The 23,164-nt window shown below is 42.5% G+C and overlaps 1 protein-coding gene across 4 annotated transcripts in view; it reads left to right on the forward strand.

The window, feature by feature from the left end:
- LOC146380874 (protein NLRC3-like) overlaps window positions 1-23,164 on the forward strand; it is a 40,693-nt gene that overhangs the window by 4,153 nt on the left and 13,376 nt on the right. Inside the window, exons 2-10 of one of the 4 annotated variants that reach the window (XM_084940245.1) lie at window positions 6,315-6,458; window positions 8,045-8,152; window positions 11,536-11,771; window positions 12,143-13,934; window positions 17,554-17,727; window positions 18,644-18,817; window positions 21,318-21,494; window positions 21,670-21,846; window positions 22,909-23,088. In XM_084940245.1, the coding sequence (XP_084796371.1) occupies window positions 6,334-6,458; window positions 8,045-8,152; window positions 11,536-11,771; window positions 12,143-13,934; window positions 17,554-17,727; window positions 18,644-18,817; window positions 21,318-21,494; window positions 21,670-21,846; window positions 22,909-23,088 (3,143 nt within the window). In that variant the 5' untranslated portion in view covers window positions 6,315-6,333. Of the gene's footprint in view, window positions 1-6,314; window positions 6,459-8,044; window positions 8,153-11,535; window positions 11,772-12,142; window positions 13,935-17,553; window positions 17,741-18,643; window positions 18,818-21,317; window positions 21,495-21,669; window positions 21,847-22,908; window positions 23,089-23,164 lie in introns of those variants that run through there. The other 3 variants (XM_084940246.1, XR_014801380.1, XM_084940247.1) reach the window with 3 other exon arrangements.

Here is a 23,164-nt window from a genome sequence, read left to right on the forward strand (position 1 = left end):
TGGAGCTACACCATGAATGGGTGGCCGAGTTACATGCAAGACGAATCACTCAAGCCTTACTTTACACGCAGACACGAGCTGTCAGCAGAACAAGGATGTGTTCTTTGGGGACAACGGGTCATCATTCCACCAGTTTACCAACAGAAGGTGCTGGAAGACCTGCATCATGAACATCCAGGTATCTGTCGTACGAAAGCACTCGCTCGCAGTTACCTGTGGTGGCCAGGCTGTGATGGTGATATACAAGAACTGGTTCAAAGCTGCTCAGTCTGTCAGGCTGTACAGAAGTCACCACCCGTTGCACCACTCCATCCGTGGAAGTGGCCTGAGAGAGTTTGGCAACGGATTCACATTGATTTCGCTGAAAAAGGCAAGCAGTACTTTTTAGTTGTCATTGACAGTCATTCAAAATGGTTGGAAGTGTTCCCTATGCCATCCATTACCTCACACAACACCATTGAGGTTTTGAGAGGGTTATTTGCTTCATATGGACTTCCAGAAGAGCTTGTTTCAGACAATGGACCTCAACTTGTGTCAAAGGAATTCAATCAGTTTTTGGAGTTAAATGGGATCAGACACACAGCTGTTCCTGCCTATCATCCTGCATCAAACGGGGCAGCAGAGAGGTCAGCACAAATCCTGAAACGATCCCTGATGAAGAATGTGCTGGAAACAGATGGTAAGGCCACATTGCCACTCAGCCATCGTTTGGCAAACTTCCTTATCATGTATCGCAGTACACCGCACACTGTGACGGGTCGTACACCAGCAGAGTTGTTCCTGAAACGTCAGATCCGGACTCGTTTCAGCCTGCTGAAACCTGAACTAAGCAGACACATTGAACAGAAACAGTCTGAGCAGAAGCGACACCATTGATTACAAAACCCAACCTGTTCGTGTTTTTTCGGAGGGGGACGCTGTGCGTATCCGAAACTTCAGGGGGGGGGAAACAAAATGGACTCAGGGAACAGTTCTGAAGAAAATGGGAAGTGTTACTTACCTGATACAAGAGGGACAGAGAACACGCACAATACATGTGGACCACCTGTTACCATGGAGACAGACTGTGGAGAAACCCCCAGTTATATTTTCACCGGTTTCAGAGGGACGGCCAGAAGTGATTATGGACAGTGTTGTTCCAGAGATACCACCAAGTCCACCTGGGATTTTAACATCACACTCCTTACCTCCTGAACCACCTAAACAGACAACCGATGAACCACCAGTGTCCACCCCAGAAACCACCCAAAGCCCATCTGTGGAACGCAGATACCCAGAGAGATGCAGAGTTCCCCCAAAGAGACTGAATCTTTGAAAACGTAGAGTTATGTTTTAGTTATTTTACTGCCAGTTATTTAGAAGTGAACAGTTTAATAATGAAAGTAATGGCTACATTTGTTCATTGTTCGTAAGGGCCACAGAATATTTCTTTTGGTGGGGGCAGTGAAATACATTCTTTCAAGGGTTGCTTATTTCAATTACAAATCTAAAAGGGGAGGAATGTAATAGAGTGAATTGTTGCCCCCCAGTGGTAAAATACAGAAGTGCCTGTTACAGGGCTAGTTCTTGGTTGACCAATATATAACAACAAAAAAGGGTAGTTTGTGCACCGCTAAAAAAACAACAAGTTAGTGTGTGATGTCCTGCTGTTCAATAAAAGGCACCTATCCACGTCCTTCTGTCCTGATCTTTTCAAGAGCCTAATCCAGAATATCACAATTATTATTTTCTAGTTTATTCTGAGTTTGTATTAGTTCTTGGGATTTGGTTGTCGTGTTTATTTTCCCTACCCGTGTCTCCCTCTGTGCTCTGTACAGGTCCCCGAGTTTTGTGTTGTAAAACAGTCTGTGTGTTTCCTGTTTTACTTTGTAGGTCTGTGTCTCGTTATGCCCATTAGTTCCAGCTGTGTCCCCTCCCGTGTGCCATTTCCTGATTACCTGGTGTGTGTATTTATAGTTTGTGTCTGCCTGTGCTTCTCGTCGCGTCGTCTGTGTTTCTCTGTGTATCTGCCGTGTATTTAAAGTTATTCCGTGTTTCTCCGCGTCTCTCTGCTCCTCGCTCCATGTCCTCCTTTTGTATTAGCTTTTCCAGTTTAGGTTTACGTTCAGTTCTGCCCACACCTTGGTTATTGTGCACTGTAAATAAAACCCACTTGCACCTCCGCCACTGTCTGCTTTTGGATCCTCCTTCCTCACCTCCACACGACTGCCGCCCCAGCCGTGACAATTAGTCATAATAATGATAGACAAATGGCAGATTTGGCAGCTTCAACTTTTGATACTTAGATAAACAATTATGAAGGATGTCCAGAGAGACGTGGAGTTTGTCTTTCTTCTGTTTTCTCTCAGCGCGACAACATTCACGCCTAAGGGCGCGAGTAGTATCATTTAGCCAGGGTTGTGAGGATTTGGCACGTTTAACCCTCAGAGGGAAAAGAGGTTAGCAAGCTCGTCCGCTGATAAATCCCCGTTACCGCTAGCATCAGAGAGGGGAGAGTCAAGGAAAGCATCAGTGAAGGGAGCGATTGACTGGGAGTTAATCTTGCGCGTTTGCCGCACAGGACCATCACTGTTCAATTCCACATTACTCACTACAGTATTAAACAAAACTGGGAAGTGATCTGAAATCTCAGAATCCTCAGTGTCCATGATGCAAATGTCCAGATCACGTATATGACCTTTTGTGTGAGTTGGTTTACACACAAGCCCTGCACCTCTGCCAGTGGTCCGGGAGTATTATAAGACCTCAAAGAGCTGCGCAGTTCCTGCCTGGTGCATTTTGACACCTCAATAGTTTTGATCTGCAGCCCACGACCTCCACGACCCCCACACAGGTTCAGCTCTCTCACCTCATTTTTAACCTGCTCACCCTTCTTCCCTCCTTTCCTACTGGACGTCAGGTCTTCTGAGACAACATCCAATCACATTATTAACATCCAATCACTCGATCTGATCGTCTCTATCTAACTAATGTTTTCCACATTCATGATTTAATACAGGATTTAAACTTTAAAATCACATTTTCTTCTTTCCTGTAAAAGTGAAAACTCCATCACATGTGAACATTCAGTCACATATGATTACACTTCCTGTTTCATTTAGTGTATGTAACTCTCCTTCCATTAGATCATCAGCACATTTTCCCTATTAATCCAGTTATATACAAGTACTTTGTTTTTCTCTTTAAAGCTCTCTTGATCACAGTTTACTCAAAACTGTTTATTTTTATTAAATGATAGATTTTATAAGTCAGACATTCAGAGATCAGTAGCTCCTGTGTGTTGCTCACTGCCTCCATCCAACAGTACATGACAAGTGTGACCTGCGGTTAATTTACACCAAACATTCAAAGTGACTTAGTGCTAACTGGTATAATGAATGTCACATACAGACTAAAAGTAACAAAATAAACCAACATAAAATGTATTTACTGTCATATAAACATATTATGTATATATATAAATATATATGATGTCACACTGGATCACGACAGGAAAACATAAGAAAATAAGAGATTTGATTTTTTACAATATGGAATAGATTTACTAAATGAGGAAAATCACTGCGATGCTGCAATCAAAGGTGATCTACTTTCATTTATACACAAAGATGCAGTTCAGTAAGAGCCTGTGTGAGCTCAGGTGTCCTTCATGAGTTTCTCTTTGAAAACGGAGGCTCTCCAGATAAAGGAAAGGTGCATGAATTAAAACCAATGTCCTTTTAATATAAGAAATAACTCTGGTGACAGAAATCATCCAGCACTGAGAAAAAGGCTTCTGAACACTGAGACCTGCATTATCAGTTTCGGGGCTTTTGCAACATTCACAGCAGCTCAGGTGAAAAAATACAGTCACCACCCAGACAGGATGTGAACTTTAACACTTAAATACTCCAAGACAAGGCCGTGGGTGGCAATGTGTGGTTTGTTTTAGAGCGCACTTCCAACTCAATTCTCTGAAAAATACACGCTGTTTATTTCTTGTAAAAATATAAAACAAAAGTTAACCAAATATTTTCTTAGAACTAGACTCTCAGATGGAAATATTCACACATTTCATCAGACCAGCTTTAACATCATAAGTTCTTTTAACATCTTATATTTGCAAATGAAAACACAGCCACATAGAAGATATTTTTCTTTATTCATGTTGCTGCAGCGACCCCAAGTTGTAATTATTCTCTGATTTTATGGTCAAACTATGAGATTTTCCAAATGTGTGTGGAGTGACATGACCTTTCTCTGATGATCTAAATGTCGTGACCAAGAATCATTCAGGATGAACAACGTGAACAGTCTGTCTTATAGTTCTCACAGGTGAGCGTCAGAATTACAGACACATTCATTCTCATGTCTGTGGTCTCTGTCTAACTTTTCATGCTCTCCATAAATGCAGGAATCTGCAGGTTTTATTAAAACTGTCACATCTCAACACTCAGTGCCAAAAACAGGGCTGATCCCTGTTTCATCTGATAACTGCTTCATGTTAACAAATCCAGTTTTTTAAACCGTGATGTAGAACATGATCTCTCTCACTCTCTCGTTCTCTAAATAAAACCCAGCAAACTGGCAATCACTTCTAAAAGATGGGAGTAGTTCACTCTTTATCAGCTGCAAGACTGTGTAGCGCTCGGATGTTTGCCCCAACCCCCAGCCTGCAGGCGGGGGATGTGTCTCTCTGAGGGCCTAGTGCAGTAGTAGTAGTAATAGTAGTAGTATTGTGCGACACACATGCACACAGGCTTAAAGAGACGTCACTCTTATGGCTTGAAAATTGTGAAAATTTGTCAGATACTCACACCACAGTCATGCTGCAAATTAGAAACACTGAAAGGTCAAAGGTCATTATTACAAGAGTTTACACTTGAGTTTCAGCCTAGACACAGACTTATTGATCCCACACTCGGGAAATTCACACACTACAGCAGCACGAGCACAAGAGAAAGTGAATCAGAGATATATTTGGGGGAAAAAAACAGAAAAATAAATAATTAGAAAGAATAGTGCACAAATAAAAAAGCCCAAAACCCAAACCTGTACAAGAGTGATTACTACTAATCTACAAATGGCTGCAATATGCAGAAAATACACTTAGACAATTTTGCATTGATGCAATACTTAAATTAAGGCCGTCTGCACTTCAGTTAACTCTCTTTTTTCTAAAAAAAAATGAAAATGTAATTGTGGGGACATGGAGGGAAAAATGATATTAATGTGTTGTTGTGGTCCTGGGTCTTGGACCCCAAGACTTTTAAGTTCTGTCAAATATTTTCAGCTTAACTTTTGGGTTGTTTAGTTGTTTGTGGTGTTTTGAGTCTTGATTTTTTAGATGCTAATCCTCCTTTGGGTTGTCCATGTTTATGTTTTCAGGTTTTCTTAGTTCTAGTTTCATCACTTTTACTTCCCTTTACCTTTTATCATTCGATTAGTTTCACTTGTATTGTATTGTACTCCAGCTGTGTTCTTTCCCCCTCATTAGCCTCCAGTATATTTAAAGCCTCCATTTGCATGCGTTCACTGTTGTGTTGCACTGCTTGTTTCCTGCATGCCTGTGAGCTTTTCCCCATTTGATGCCACTTGGTGGATGATTTTTTTCTCTGTTATGTGACTCTGCATTTTGGGTTTGCACTTTCCACCACACACAGGATATAAATGCTTTTCCACAAATTGGATCATATCTATATATGTATATAAATCATGTTGGCACACAGTATTTAGATTTCACGTGAATTATTAGAAACCTGTATTATAAGTAAATATGGGTGGGTTCAAATAGTCCCACCAACATAAATTGAATTGAATTGAAAGCCTTTATTGTCACTATACATAGTATAACGAGATTAGAAACAGCTCTATAAAAGTGCACATGTGCTTATAGCCCATTATAAAAACTATACAATAATGCAACTATACACTTACTATAAATATAAATACACAGTACAGTGCTGACAGAGACAGACAGTCAGAGAATTGATGATATTTCAGATATTTTGAGTTGAGTATGGTGATGGCTTTTGTGGAGGAAGCTGTTTGTTCTGGCCCTTATGGATCTAAAGCGCCTGCCAGAGGGCATTAGGTTGAAAAGATTGTAGCAGGGTGGGTAGTGTCCTTTAAAATGTTTCTGGCCCTACTAAGACAACGGGAGTTGTAGACGGCAGACAAGGAGGGCAGCGGGCAGCCAATGATTTAAATGATAAAGCAGACAGTATGAGCATGTGGTGTAAAATATCAGTTTAATGTGGACATGTCAGAGCTACAATACAAAGAAAATCCAAAACTCAATTACTGCGAACTCACTGCGTGTCTGTGCCTCTCAGACTGATTGAAGTCCATAAGATGATGATGGAGGAAGAGGAGGACAAAGCGAAGTCTGCAGGACTCTGCCGTCTGCCTGTGAAGAGTGACCGGTCCAAACAGCAACCTACAGACTTCAGCGATGAAGCTGGACCCTCAGACACAGAGTAAGATCACTGCTAGTAACTCGTCTCCAGGAATATCCAATCCATCCAGTTCTTAACTGCTTATCCAGTTTAGTCACAGATTGGCTGAGCCTCTATCAGCTGACTTGGATTTAAAAAATGAGCTATTCAGTGTGTTTCACAGAGCAGCTCATTGTTCTGCTTTATTTTAGCATAACTAATAATGCACGTTATCCATGTTATCATTTTAACTTCTACAGTATTTGAATTACTAAGGAACTGGTTGTGGACTTTGGGAGGTCCAGAGCAGGTCCACTGCCGGTTCAGATAGAGGGGGAGGAGGTGGAGGTGGTCAACAAGTACAAGTACCTCGAGCTGTGGGTGGACAACAAACTGGACTGGTCATGCAACACAGAGCACCTGTATAAAAAAGCCCAAAGCCGACTGTACTTCCTCAGGAGGCTGAGGTCTTTTAACATCTGCAGGAAGCTCCTGAGGATGTTTTACCAGTCAGTGGTTGCTGGAGTACTTTTCTATGCTGTGGTGTGCTGGGGGAGCAGCACAGCAAAGAAGGACTCATCCAGGCTGGAGAAACTGATCAGGAAGGCTGGCTCTGTGGTCGGCATGAAGCTGGACACTCTGGTGACAGTGGCAGAGAAAAGGACACTAAAGAAACTGCTGGACATTATGGACAATGCTGGGCATCCTCTGCACACGGCCATAAACAACCAGAAGAGTCTGTTCAGTGACAGGTTGCTTCTCCCCAAGACAAGAACCAACAGACTTAAAAACTCCTTTGTCCCACACGCCATCAAACTGTTTAACGCCTCTCTGGAGGGGAGAGGGAGGGGAAACAGGAGGACAAAGGAGGGGGGAACAACTAAGCTGTAGTGCCTCTTCACTTCACTGTGCAATACCTTTTGTGCAATACTTTTGTTAATAGTCAACGGTGCAATAGACCTCAATACTTGAAATGTGCAATTCACTTGTATTTTTATTTTTATTTTTTATTTTATTCCTATTTATTCTATTTATCCCCTTTGTATATTTTTATCTATATATGTCTTTGTATTTATATATGTGTGTATATATATATATATATATATATATATATAATATTCTGTAACTCTATAACTTCTGTCGGTGCTGTGCTTTTTTGGAACCGAATTTCCCAGAGGAACCCACCTGAGGGATTAATAAAGTTTTATCTTATCTTATCTTATCTTACTGAGATGTGTTAGGTATTGTGCTGTTTCTTGTTACATTTTGCTTTTTAGTAGACTTCGCACTATATTATACCTTTACATTAATGTTACCTTTATGTAATGAATGATTGAAATAGTTTGTAAAATAAATAAAATGTAATCTTAAATGCTTATATTTTTATATCTGATGTAGAACTGGTAAAAAGAGTTGACAATTAAAAACTTCACCTTTTCAAGAAATTACTTCTTTGCCATGAGCTATGCACACTGCCCCAGTGGTATCTAAAGTATTTTACTAGGTATTGGTATTAAGTTAAAAATTCAAGTATGGTGAGAACTGTAATTTAGACCAATTTAAATGACTTTCAACTGAGAATTTATTAATGTCTGATGACATATGAATAAACATATCTTTGTTTGCAGAAGTCAGAGGTCACAGGCTTTAGGGATCAGCTTTCTGTCTCAGAAGAGTGACCGGTCCATTGGTAAACCCCCAGACTTCAGAGAAGAACCTGGACCACCACACACAAAGTAAGAACCTGACCTGAACATTTAATCAAATCTGTAGTGATGAAGAGGCATACATTATACTAATAGTAGCAATGCACTGATTGCAATTCCCATTTTCAGTTTTGTTTAAGTGTGACCTGCTGACATCAACTAACAAGTAAAAATCAAGGTTTGTTCATCCAGTAAGGGTTCCCAAAGCTAGTCCCCATCCCCCGGATTAACAAGGTCTGCATCAGCTGCCGCTCCTCGACTGTGCAAAATAGAGAGAGAAAAACATTATATACAGTAAGTAAGTAGATACAAATAGGTAGATACAAAGAGGACATTATGCGCAATAAGTGAGTAAATTATATACATTAAGTTAAATAGAATAAAAAAAATCTGGAAATTTGCAGTTCAAAATGTACATTGTGTGAGTGGGGTGTTAAAGTGGCTTGTGCCGCAATGAAGTCAGAAGGATCGGGCATGAAATCGTATTGCCAACGTTCAGCTGGAGGTGGTTGTCCTGGCACCATGATGCCAGATTCTTCACTTCATCCATGTAGGCCGCCTCATCGTTGGTGGAGAGTGCGCCCAACACCACTGTGTCGTCAGCAAACTTCACAATGGTGTTGGAGCCATGGGTGGCCACACAGTCTGAAGTGTAGAGGGAGTAGAGCAGTGGCGAGAGGACACAGCCCTGTGGTGCTCCCGTGTTGATGGCGATGCTGTCGGAGACACATCTGCCAGTGAGGAAGTCCAACACCCATGCACACAGACAGCTGTTGAGTCCCAGATCCCTCAGCTTTGTGAACAGTCTGCAGGGCACTATTGTGTTAAACGCTGAACTGTAATCAACAAACAGCAGTCTCACATAGTTACCCTGTTTCTTGTCCACGTGGCTGAGGGTGGTGTGCAGGATGTGGGCGATGGCGTCCTCCGTGGATCTGTTGGGTTGGTAGGCGAACTGGAGCGGATCTGTGGTGTTTGGGATGGAGGAGGAGATGATGTTCTTCAACAGCCTCTCGAACACCTTCATAACCACCGAGGTCAGTGCAACTGGCCGGTAGTCGTTCAGGCATGAGGGCTTGTTGTTCTTGTGGACAGGGATGATGGTGGATCTCTTGAAGCATATGGGGACCACAGACTTCGCCAGGGACTCGTTGAAAATCAAAGTGAACACACCTGCTAGCTGGTCAGCACAGCACCGCAGCAGACGGCCAGTGATGCCATCTGGTCCTGCTGCTTTCCTTGCGCTCACTCTCCTCAGCGCAGCTCTGACGTCATGCTCTGCGATGCTGATTGCTGGTCCCTATTGTCAGGCAGTTGTTAGCAATTGTCCAAGATTCTGTCTCCCCTCATCGGACACATGACATGTTGATAAAAGTTCGGCATGAGATGTCCAAGGTTTGCTTTATTAAAGTCTCCTGCGGGTCCTTGTTTTGAAACGCACTCAGCACATCATGTAGTTCAGACAGAGCCATACCTGTGTTCACCTGGGGTGGGATGTAGACCACTGTGGCAATTAACGAGGTGAAGAGAGTAGAGATGCTCCTGACGTCGCACCACTTTCTGTTTACCATGAGACACACTTCTCCACCTTTGGTTTTGTTTGACTGTGCCGTTCTGTCCGCGCGGAGCACAGAGAGTGACTCCGATGGAATTACTGCCCGATCCGCCACGTTGGGGGTCAGCCATGTCTCAGTGAAGCACAGAATGTTGCAGTCCCTCATGTCTCGTTGGAAGGTGACTCTTGCCCTCAGATCGTCTAGTTTGTTCTCCAACAATTCAACGTTAGCTAGCAGGATAGCAGTGGTGCGCAGTGAGTAAATATGTCGATTTATTCATAGTTTCATGCAACTGTCAAATTCTGTTTCTTTGAAAAATATTAAAATGCCATCTGCTTGTCTGTTCCAGCAGTCTGGCTCTATTCCATTTGAATGCAATAGGGACATAGTCTCTAGACTCTGAAATATTAGATATGATTTAATGTCTTGCAACAGCGTCAGTGTTTCATAGTGCAACATGTGTTGCTATAGTGGACAATCAGGCATTTAGACAAGAAAAGCATGTAAGTTACTAAGAGAAAGAGATCGGCCCAGTCTAGACTGTATGGATAAGTGGGTTGGGGGGTGGGAGCTGTAGTGATTATGTATTTATCAAATCTGTCCATTGAGAAAATCCAACAGTTATGTCTTTGTCCCAACTGCCCACCATGGTGTCTGCTGAGAGGTTTCCCCCCTCCTGCACCATTATTTTCTAGAATAGCAACAGCTGTGTTCATGTATTGCTTGTTCAGTCCATTATTTTTTCCTTAAAGCTTTCTTGAGCTAGTTCTTGTAGTTTAAGATATTTTTACTTTGCAATGGTTGTCTGTGGTTGGTTATTATTACGCTTTAGTAGTGTGGTGTAGTGTGGTGGTGTGCACATCCTGCACACCACCCTCAGCCAGTAGAATGTGAAGTTTAGGTTTTTTGTAGGTAGTTTAAGCTGAGTAGTCATGTGGAGTTCTTCCATTGGGGCAATTCTAGCCTTGAGTTAGACAAGTCTGCTTTTTATGGAAGAGATTTCTTAACAAAAATGGAATAGAAGCTTTTTTCAGGATGGAGCAGGAGTAGCAGATTATAAAATGCTCTGTTTAAGCATAACTGTGTCACTCTATCTATGACAAATCTCTTTAAATGTCTTCATGGTCTTCTACTGGTGATCCCCACCAGTTTTGGTGGCCTAATGACAGGAAGTAAGAGAACTGCTACTATCAGGTACTATTAGGCGAACTAAAATGTATATGTAAAACAGTAAAGACTATATACTGAATTCAAAATCCTGCTCCTCACATACAAGGTCTTAAATAACCAGGCCCCATCTTATCTTAATGACCTTGTAGTACCATATCACTCTATTAGAGCACTTCGCTCTCACACTGCAGGCCTACTTGTTGTTCCTAGAGTATTTAAAAGTAGAATAGGAGGCAGAGCCTTCAGTTTTCAGGCCCCTCTTCTGTGGAACCAGCTTCCAGTTTGGATTCAGGAGACAGGCACTATCTCTACTTTTAAGATTAGGCTTAAAACTTTCCTTTTTGCTAAAGCATATAGTTAGGGCTGGACCAGGTGACCCTGAATCCTCCCTTAGTTATGCTGCAATAGGTGTAGACTGCCGGGGGATTCCCATGATGCATTGAGTTTCTTCTTCAGTCACCTTTCTCACTCACTATGTGTTAACAGACCTCTCTGCATTGAATCATACTTGTTATTAATCTCTGTCTCTCTTCCACAGCATGTCTTTATCCTGTCTTGGCACTATATAACCAAAAATCATCTTGATGAATACTCTGTTGTGAAAAGTAGCTCAATTTTTATTATTCTCTGTGACCATTAGAGCTTCTGTCATTAAATAATTTTAGTGATAAAGAAATGTGTTCACAGAGAGAGGAAGAGGAGCGGTGTTTGTGAGGAGGAGCAGCTGTCCTGCTGTGCTTTGTGTCAGGATGTCCTGAAGGATCCAGTCTCTACCAGCTGTGGACACTGGGTCTGCAGACAGTGCATCTCCTCATACTGGGACCAGTCTGCTTCATCAGGAGACTCGTCCTGTCCCCAGTGTGGTAAAAGATCCAGAACCAGAGCTGGACTGCAGACAGTCAGTCAGAGCAGCTGTGTACAAAGTAAGACTGAATATCTGTCTGCTGTTTCCCTTTCCTTCTCTCACCCCAACCAATCACAGCAGATGTCCCCGCCCCTCCCTGAGCCTGGTTCTGTCGGAGGTTTCTTCCTGTTAAAAGGGAGTTTTTCCTTCCCACTGTCGCCAAAGCGCTTGCTCATAAGGGGTCATATGGTTGTTGGGTTTTTCTCTGTATCTATTATTGCAGGATCTACTGTACAATATAAAGCGCCTTGAGGTGACTGTTGTTGGGATTTGGCGCTATATAAATAAAATAAAATTGAATTGAATTGATGAACTCAATTCTGAAAACTGGACTTCTTCTTGTGTTGTTCAGACATTGAAGAGTTTTCTTTCTGTTTTTCTTTCTTTCAGCAGATGTTGGTCTGCAGGAGGTTTTAGATGAACATAAGATCAGCCTGAGGAGAAGATGTGAACGTGTGACTGAAGGAAGTGATGAAACAGGAAGTAGAACTCTCCTCAACAGGATCTACACTGAGCTCTACATCACAGAGGGACAGAGTGAAGAGGTTCATACCCAACATGAGGTGAGGCAGCTGGAGACAGCTTCCAAGATGGACGCCCTCCATGACGCTCCAATCAGGTGCCAGGACATCTTTAAAGCCTTACCTGACCAACAGAGACCCATCAGAGTGGTTCTGACCAACGGCGTGGCTGGTGTTGGAAAAACCTTCGCAGTGCAGAAGTTCACTCTGGACTGGGCAGAGGGCTTGGAGAACCAACATGTCAGTGTGGTGGTTCTGCTTTCATTCAGGGAGCTGAACCTGATCAGAGATGAGCAGTACAGTCTTCTGGAGCTGCTCCATGTTTTCCATCCAACATTACAGAAGGTCACAGCAGAGAAGCTGGCTGTCTCTCAGCTTTTGTTCATCTTTGACGGCCTGGATGAAAGCAGACTTTCATTGGATTTCACCAACAGGAAGCTGCTGTCTGCTGTCACACAGAAGTCATCAGTCAGCCAGCTGCTGACAAACCTCATCCAGGGGAATCTGCTTCCCTCGGCTCTCGTCTGGATAACTTCCCGACCTGCAGCAGCCAATCAGATCCCTCCTACATGTGTTGACAGGCTAACAGAAGTACGAGGCTTCATTGACGCCCAGAAGGAGGAGTACTTCAGGAGGAGATTCAGTGATGAAGAGCTGTCCAGCAGAATCATCTCCCACATGAAGACATCCACGAGCCTCCACATCATGTGTAGAATCCCAGTCTTCTGCTGGATCACTGCTACAGTTCTGGAGCACATGTTGACTACAGAGCAGAGAGGAGAGCTGCCCAAGACCCTGACTGACATGTACTCACACTTCCTGCTGGTTCAGACAAAGAGGAAGAAGAACAAGTACCATGACGGACATGAGACGAGTCTTCAGGAGCTGACGGACACTGACAGGGAAGTTCTTCTGAAGCTGGGGAGGCTGGCGTTTGAACATCTGGAGAAAGGAAACATCATGTTCTACCACGAAGACCTGGAGCAGTGTGGTCTTGATGTCACGGAGGCCTCGGTGTACTCAGGAGTTTGTACAGAGATCTTCAAAAGAGAATGTGTGATCTTCCAGAAACCAGTCTACTGCTTTGTTCATCTGAGCATTCAGGAGTTTCTGGCTGCAGTCTACATGTTCCACTGTCACACCAACAGGAAGACAGAGGTGCTGGAAGCCTTCCTTCGAGAAAAGTACAGTGGGTCATCTCTGGATGATTTCCTTAAACAAGCCATGGAGAAATCCCTTCAGAGTAAAAATGGCCACCTGGACCTGTTTGTCCGCTTCCTTCATGGCCTCTCTCTGGAGTCCAACCAGAGACTCTTAGGAGGTCTGCTGGGTCAGACAGAGAGCAGTCCAGGAACCATTCAGAGAGTCATTAACAATCTTAAGGAGATGAACAGTGATGAAATTTCTCCTGACAGAAGTATCAACATCTTCCACTGTCTGGTAGAGATGAACGACCTCTCAGTACATCAGGAGATCCAAGTATTCTTGAAGTCAGCTAACAGATCAGAAAAGAAACTCTCTGAGATCCACTGCTCAGCTCTGGCCTACATGCTGCAGATGTCAGAGGAGGTTCTGGATGAGTTAGACCTAAACAAGTTCAAAGCATCATTGGATGGGCGACTGAGACTTTTTCCAGTTGTGAGGAATTGCAGAAAGGCTCGGTGAGACCAAGTCATTATTCAGTATTATTCTTCATTGTTGATTTGTGGTTTTAGTTTTTCATGTAACACGAAATTCTTCTTCTTATTATTTTTAGCTTTGTATTGTAGATATTGGTCATTAATTATTTTATATACTTTTGTATTTGGACACTGAAAAAGTTCTATCACGCCATTTAAAAAACAAAGGGGTCAGAGTTATGGAACACTACAACTAGACCTACTACACCTTGTACCTTGGTAATGGAAATTAATGATGGCTGTGCTGCTCAGTTTACAGGAGATCATTTTAACTTAAATGCAGAAGTTTCCATAAGCTCTGCCTGTAGACTAAATATCCATCCATTCATTTTCTTCCGCTTATCCAGGGTCGGGTCGCAGGGGCAGCAGCCCAAGCAGAGAAGCCCAGACCTCCCTTTCCCCAGCCACCTCCTCCAGCTTATCCGGGGGAACACCAAGGCGTTCCTAGGCTAGCCGAGAGACATAATCTCTCCAGCGTGTCCTGGGTCTGCCCCGGGGCCTCCTCCCGGTGGGACATGCCCGGAAATCCTCGCCCAAGAGGCGGCCAGGGGGCATCCTTGTCAGATACCCGAACCACCTCAACTGGCTCCCTTCGATGTGGAGGAGCAGCGGCTCTACTCTGAGCCCCTCCTGAATGGTCGAACTTCTCACCCTATCTCTAAGGGAGAGGCCAGCCACCCTTCGGAGGAAGCACATTTCTGTCGCTTGTATTCTCGTTCTTTCGGTCACTACCCACAGCTCGTGGTCATGGGTGAGGGTAGGGATGTAGATCGACCGGTAAATTGAGAGCTCCGCTTTTACACCCAGCTCTCTCTTCACCACAGCGTCCGCATCACTGCAGCTGCTGCACCAATCCATCTGTCAATCTCCTGCTCCCTTCTCCCATCACTCGTGAACAAGACCCTGAGATACTTAAACTCCTCCACTTGGGGCAGGGTCTCGTCCCTGACCCGGAGTGGGCACTCCACCCTTTTCCGGCTGAGGACCATGGCCTCAGATTTGGAGGTGCTGATTCTCGTTCCCACCGCTTCACACTCGGCTGCAAACTGTTTCAAGGCGAGCTGGAGGCCATAACCTGATGAAGCCAACAGGACAACATCATCTGCAAAAAGCAGAGAAGTGAAAGCCTTCCGCCACTTGGCTATGCCTAGAAATTCTGTCCATACAAATTATGAACAGAATCGGTGACAAAGGGCAGCCCTGGCGGAGCCCATCACCCACCAGGAACAAGTCCGACTTATTGCCGGCTATGCAGACCAAGCTCTTGCAACGTTCATATAAGGACTGAATGGCCCGTAGCAATGGGCCAGACACCCCATGCTCCCGGAGCACCCCCCACAGGACCCCCCGAGGGACACGGCAAACTCCCATGCAGACTAAATATCTGCTAGTTTATTTTGATCCACCAATTGCCATTTGCTAGGTGTGTACATTCTATCACCATTTGCTAGTTCATAAAAATATGCCCATAATTTAAAAAAAAAAAAGTCTTCCTTTATCTTCACAGAGACATTCATTTCATTCATTTATTAAATCAACAAATGAATGAAACATCTTTACTGACACCGCACATGTTATAGCTTTACCATCTCAAAGACTAATTGCAGACATACACTAAGGGATGACTGACATGTATGTGTTTAATATTTTAGTGCTCTTGAAGTGCAACTTTTCATGTGCTAGCCAATCGAGTGATGTTGTACAATAAATTATTCCAGGAGAGTTGGAAAGTTCAGCATCAAAATGAAGATGAGTTTTTCTTTTTAGTGATGCTTGGTTCATGTCAGTCGACTTAATTGTAAGTAAGTAATTGGTTGACCCAATATTCTCAAAGACAGTGAACGGTTATTAAATTTCTACTGACAGAAGCATTAACGTATTGCACTGTCCGGTGGAGATTAACAAATTCTAAGTGTATTTGGAGAGTCAAGTGTTCTTGAAATCAGCTAACAGATCAGAGAAGAAACTCTCTGAGATCCACTCCTTACAGTTTGTGGATCACAATATGATAGCTAAAATTAGTTATCATAAAATTAGTTCATAGCCAGAGCTTATGCCTGTATTTATACTATATTGCCAAAAGTATTCACTTCAAATGCATATGAACTTGACTGGCATCCTTAACCCATAGGGTTTAATATAATGTCAGCAAGACCTTTGCAGGTATAATTGCTTTAACTCTTCTAAGAAGGCTTTCCACAAGCCTTAGCAGTGTGTTTATGGGAATTTTTGACCATTCTTCCACAGAAGCACATTTGTTAGACACTGATGTTGGACAAAAAGGCCTGGCTCCCAGTCTGCACTCTAATTCATCCCAAACATGTTCTTTAAGGTTAAGGTCAGAAATTTGTGCAGGCCAGTCAATGTCTTCCATACCAAACTTGCTCATTCATGTCTTTATGGACCTTGCTTTGTGCACTGGCGTGCACTGTGAGTACAGGATGGGGCCATTCCCAAACTGTTCCCACAATGTTGGAAGAATGAAATTCTCCATAATGTCTTGGCATGCTTAAGCTTACTGGAACTAAGGCTCTGAGCCCATAACCCCCACTCCACCAAACTTTAAACTTGGCACATTGTAGTCAGACAAGTACTGTTTACCTGGCAACCACCAAACCCAGACTTATCCATCGGACTGCCAGATGGATACGCGTGATTCGTCTATATTGCTTGAGAGTCCAATAGCAGAGTACTTAACAACACTGCATCTTAGATGCATTTTCCTCAGCCATGAAAAACAATTCCATGAAGCTCTCTTAGCTGTGTTTTTGAGCTATTTTGAAGGCCACATGAAGTTTGGAGGTCTGAAGTGATTGACTGCAGAAAGTTGGCGACCTGCACTATGCGCTTCAGCATTCCTTAACCCTGCTCTTGGATTTTATGTAGTCTATACTCTGTGGCTGATTTGACTACATTCCCAAACGCTTTCACTTAGCGAGAAATTTTCACAATTGGACTTGCTCATCAGGTGGCATTCAATCACCACACATTGGAATTATAATCACAATACCTGGAATTCACAGAGCTCCTGAGAGCAACCTATTCTTTCACAAATATTTGTAGTAGCAGTACGCATGCCTGGGTGCTGGACTTTATACACCTGTGGCCATGGAAGTAATTGGAATACTTGAAGTCAATGATTTGGATGGATGAGTGAATACTTTTAGCAATATGGTGTATGTTAAATTATCTCCTGCTTTGTGTGGAAAGAAAATCCACTGTACTTACAGAGAGATAGTAGTGTTTATGCATTTAACCAGGACAGCTAAGCATAAATAGTACCAGCATCAGAATAGCAGTCATGATATACCGATCTGCTGAAGAAGAAAGGGAGTTGAATTCAATGTACCCTTCTTTATTCCTGAACTAACTGGCAGTGAGCACTCTGAAAACATGAGACAATATTGGACTCTTGCTTTGTATAAACATTATTAGAAAATAACAGAATCATTCTCGTGTCTCGTGTCAAACACCTGAACATGATCAGAGTTGAACCATAGATGTAAAGAGCAGATGTTCATTAGATTATGGTGGCAGAAAGTTTTGTTGTCATATGTTTTGTGCATTTACAACAACTCATTTATATATTCTCTAATCACAGACTGACTCATTGTGTACTCTCAGACGCTCACTGTGAGGTTGTGGCCTCAGCTCTGAAGTCTAACCCCTCTCATCTAACAGAGCTGGACATGAGTAAAAACAACCTGAAGGATTCAGGGGTGAAACTGCTCTCAGCTGGACTGGAGAGTCCAAACTGTCAGCTGAAGACTCTGAGGTCAGTTCACTGACTTCAGCTGTTTTTTGTTTGTTTGTTTGTTTGTATATTTCAGATAATATTAAACAATATTTATTTTTAAAATGTTCATGATTTTCTGTAAGACAAATCTGAAGACATTTCAGTGCATCTAAAAATTTTATGTCTTTCTAAATGACCAAACATATGTTTTTCCTTTTGGCTATAGATATGAAGATATGAAAAGAGATTAACTAACCACTGACACAAGTTGAAATGTTTGACGGGACAGTTTTTCAGCCTCCAAAGGTTCATGTTGTGCTCCATCAGTCAGTGAAGATGAAGTCAGGATGTGAATGAGGCTTTTGAAAATCTAATGATAGCAGATAAAGGCAGGCTGCTTAGACTGCACATCTGTATAAATATATAGATAGAGACATGGCTCAAATAGAATATAGAAAGATGAATGCAAAAGCTAATAAAGGTACAGTTAGGAGCTCTTTCTCAGATGACTGTGTTTGAGTCGTGATATTGTGTATATAGTGCATGAAGAAATATTTGATGAGTAAGAAATGTGAAAGTTTAAACAGCACCGCAAACATATATGTATTGTGTTACTGCTGCTCATTTAAAACTGACAAGATGTACAAGTCATTTACAAAGCCAGCAGGCTCTGACTACAAAGATTTGAGAAAGTCAAGTATTAAATCAAATATGACTGAAAGTACTCATTGAGATGTTCAAATGTATTGTAAATGTATTGTATCTATAACTAGTGAGTCCTGGCAGTCTGACTTGCCTCCTGTTTGTGTCTAAGAAGGAGACAAGTGGAATGGTGATTGGTAATAGCAGAATGATTTAGGATGCGTGCATTGTTTGTTGGAAATAATCTTGTTGATAAGAACATATAAGAATGAATCACAAATTATTTTGTCTATATGTTTTGTTCTTTATTCAGATTGAAGGACTGCTGGTTGTCAGTTAACAGCTGTGAGTCTCTGCTGTCTGCTCTGGATTCCAGTCCTTCCCATCTGAGAGAACTTGACCTGAGTAAAAACCATCTGCATGATTTACATGTGAAACAACTGTGTGGTTTTCTGGAGAGTCCACACTGTAGACTGGAGACTCTGAGGTTAATCACCATGTTTTACTTTTTGTGCTAGGATGAATATAATGTGAAAGCTGTGGTCACACTAAATTCGAAATCCACCCTGGGGATCTTCATGTTAAAGTCCATTCTCTTCTTTAGTTGTTTAGTATCAGAGAGGGCTCCCTGATTAACTGTATACTGTTCTTTCAGTTCTAAGTGCATAACAGGTTTGACATTAACCACTGAATTATTGATTGTATAGTTCATATAATTATGACTGACAGAAAACTATTTTGAATAGTTAAAGATTTTGATTATTTTCAGCAAAGAAAATACGAAAAATGCCATTGGCTTAAGCTGCAGTTTGAAAATATGTTATGTTGGTATCTTAATTGAATAGTAAACTTCACATCTTTGGCTTTGGAGAGATGGCCATGCAAAACAGCACATTTAAGGCAAGAGGACAGACAGAAAACACCTGTTCTGTGAATTCAGCTATCAAGGTTAAGTCACAGAGTATTTCTCCTAGCTTATTTCTTCCACTGAGGAAGCTATCAGTCTGAGCACTGCAACATGCTTTAAACAGAGAGGTTGGAGCTGGCATAAGCAGGCATGGTTTTCACATGAAAAAGCTACTAAATGAGGAAAAACATTCAGCTTTGCTGACAAAGGCAGCTCTCGGTTGCTGTGGCCTTCTTATGTAGCATATCCCACTGGCTCTTTAAAATGGTCTGTGCTAGCTTATATAGCATAAGACACTGACATAATTTTTTTTTAATTCGGTTTGGATTTATTTAGCATTATGAGATATGTAAAACAACAAAACAGAATCCTCTTTATCATCTACAATACAAAGCTGTTCTGACATGAAATAGTAAATATATTATAAATATATAATAAATATAAAACAGCGGGGAAGAGGAACAGTGATGAAGGGCAAAAAACAAAAACCAACAAAACAAGCAGACAAAAAATACATATATCAATCACCTGGATCACCTGTCGAGAAAGAAAAAAGAGAAAACAAGCAAAAAAAGAGAATATAATAAACAACGTCATCGCGATGATCTATGTGAATATAGCAGTAAATACTAAATGTTAAACATTATTGTGCAGCACGTAAGATCGACAGCGCACAGTGTGCTTTGAGGTAGCAGCCAAAAAGGGTGTAGTTTGTGTCTGTGAGCAACCGTGTGTAACCTGTGAGCATGAGCGCCCTTGTATTTAAAAGGTTCCTTCATGTAATGATCTGTTAGAGGGTGTGGGGGGGGCCATAGCCCCGTCCTCCAGGGCATGAAGCAGGTATGGAGGAGATCCAGGCTCCAGACATCCAGAGGCCCTCGGAGCACAAGAGAACAAGGAAGACCAATGGAGGGGCAACCTTGCCACTCTCCTGGAAAGAGCTGAGGAGAGCCCCAGATGAGGGGTTACTCAGCATCCCCAGAGCAGAAGCCAGGGGGGGTTGCAGTGACGTGCCTGCGAGCTCCGCCGGCAGCCAGCTGTGCCAGAGTGACCAAGCCCCAGGCAGAGAGGCTGAGGGCACCCCACCTCCGAAGGGGCCCGAGCGAGCCCCAGGTTCCAGGCCCCGATAAGCAGCCATCAGGAGTGAGCCGGTGCGTACCCGGACGCCCATCCCCGGACACAAAGAACCACCAATGCACTGATGTCTGAGGACGTCTGCCACTGGCAGGGGAAGTGGTGGGGCGAGATAGGCCTCCATACCTTGGAGGGCCTGAGATGTCCCTGGAGAGGTGGCGTCTGATACCAAACCTGACATATAGACACAGACAAACAGGCACACACAGATACAAACATCCATTCCCACCCTCATGCTCTCATGTGCAATTACTTAGCACTCACCCAACGTGGAGACAGACATAAAGAGACCCTGTACACACAATCACACTCCCCAAGCGTACTCTATACGCCAGGTCTAGGTACCCTTGCCCCTGGAGGGGGAAACTGCACCCAGACCCAGGTAGTGTTACCCTTTTCCCTGTGGTGGGGAGAAGCAGACCGCCCCGACTCCGCAGCAGCAGGGAGGCCCCACATTTCAGACCCCAATCGGACGGCCAACTCCTCCTCCTGGCCCCCCGCCCCAACAGGCAACAGAGAATGTGGGTGTGTGAAGACTCCAAAGGAAGCTAACAAACTTTTAAATTATTATTAGACCCAGTTCTCTTCTCTCAAACTGTAACATATCACAGAAACTGAAGAATTAACATTAATTTAAGAACCCCTCCTTTGTCTGTATAACAGCTTAGTCCAGCTGTATAACAGCTGGACTAAGCAGCACTGTCATTCTCCCGTGCTCAGCCCACTTTCCTGTCTGCTTTTCACACCTCCCTATCAGTAAAGGCAGAAATGCAGAAAAATCTCAGACAGTTTTTTTTCCTGTATAATGTTATTAAAATTAAAAACATGTTGTCTCAGAGTTTGAGTGCTTCTGACAGAATCGTCTTGGTTTTATTTATTTATTTATACTAAACCTCTTCTTACACAGAAAAATGTTCTGCATAATGAATTGTTTGTTTTTATTCAGACTGGGAGGCTGCCGTTTGTCGGAGAGCAACTGTACCTCTCTAGTGTCAGCGCTGAAATCCAACCCCTCACATCTAAGAGAACTAGACCTGAGCTCTAATGACAACATGCAGGATTCAGGAGTAAAGCAGCTGTGTGGTTTTCTGGAGAATCCACACTGTCGACTGGAGACTCTGAGGTTGGACATCATGTTTTAGTTGTGCTGAGATGAATATGATGTGAAAATTTGCACTAAATTGGAGATGCAATTTAGAATGATTAATTCATAATTATGTCTGAACATATTACAAAACACTGAATAAGTTCAAACAACGGTTTTGGTTACATTGTTTTTTGTTTCCAATTGTATTCAGATTGGAACGCTGCAGTTTGTCAGAGATCAGCTGTGCTGCTCTTGTCTCAACTCTTAAATCCACACCCTCCCATCTGAAACATCTGGACCTGAGTGAAAACAGGAACCTGCAGGATTCAGGTGTGGAGCTGCTGTGTGGTTTTCTGGAGAGTCCACACTGTATACTGGAGACTCTGAGGTCAGACACAGTGTTTTAGTTTTGTGCCAAGATGAATATGATGTGAAAATTGTGCTGACACTAAACTAAAATGATAGGGCTGATATTATACTGATCCATACTGAGCAACTGGAGCATATGGTGTATGGACGATCTGATATCCTCGTGTTGGTGTTGTTCCCTCGTCATCAATACAACAATAATGTTGTTCCAGGTTCAACATTACAAGTGACTAATCACCTTCTCCTGACGTCATCCGCAACCTCGAAAAGAACAAACGCCTTCAAAAAAAAAAATCTACTTCACTTGCGAGAAGAGAAACCGCCTCTGTAAGGACAATATGTATAATGCTTACCGTTTATTAAAGAAAAGTATCCTGAAATTCAAAGAAATCAAGTTCCTGTATCGGCGGACAGAAGCGGTGGTGAATTAGATTTAAGGCGGTATTTTTCAAAGGCACAAAAGGGGGACGTCACAACAATGTGATTGGTCACTTGTAATGTTGAACCTGGAACAACATTTATTATGATGATGTGGGAACAACACCGACACGAGGATATCAGATCATCCTATGGGGGAATAGTCTATTATTTATTGTAGCAGAACAATGTTGAGATTTGAAAAGTTAAAACAATGATACTCTTGATAACTTGTGACTCAGTGTGTATCCAGCCTGCCAAAGGGTTCTAACTTGCCTGCTGACCGTTCCCATCTCAGAGAGAGTTGACATTGATTGTGCATTGTTTTTACTCACAGTTAGCATAAGACATTGCAGCATAACTCTTCATAAAATGTACTTTGTGACAAAGCCAGACTTCAGGAACATGAGGGTAAATAAGTAGGATGGTAACCTTCCATAAAAATCTATGGATAATACTTGGTAAATATCCAGAAACTTCACTTAACATTTAAATGTATCGGACATTTAAATAAAACCAAAAATTATGTTTAACAAGAAAACATTCCGTATTAAAACAGCTGTTTGGGGTTTCTGCTCTCTAAGCTTCTGCATCAAGGTTATCAAAGACTGAACAATTTCAAGAAGAACTTTAACTAATAATATATATTTTATTCTTTTTTCAGATTAAAGAACTGCAGGTTGTCAAAGATCAGCTGTTCTTATCTGGTCTCAGCTCTTGCTAAGTCCAACTCCTCCCATCTGAGAGAGCTTGATGTGAGCCACAACAACACACTATTGGATTCAGGAGTGAAGCAGCTGTGTGGTTTTCTAGGGAGTCCACACTGTAGACTTGAAACTCTGAGGTCAGTCACCATGTTTTAGCTGTGCTGAGACAAATATGTGAAAGCTGGGCTGACATTAAACTGCAGACATGTGGCT

Source organism: Perissodus microlepis, chromosome 9, assembly GCF_051167445.1.
Source record: "Perissodus microlepis isolate ML-2025 ecotype Zambia chromosome 9, ASM5116744v1, whole genome shotgun sequence".
Taxonomy (NCBI): domain Eukaryota; kingdom Metazoa; phylum Chordata; class Actinopteri; order Cichliformes; family Cichlidae; genus Perissodus; species Perissodus microlepis.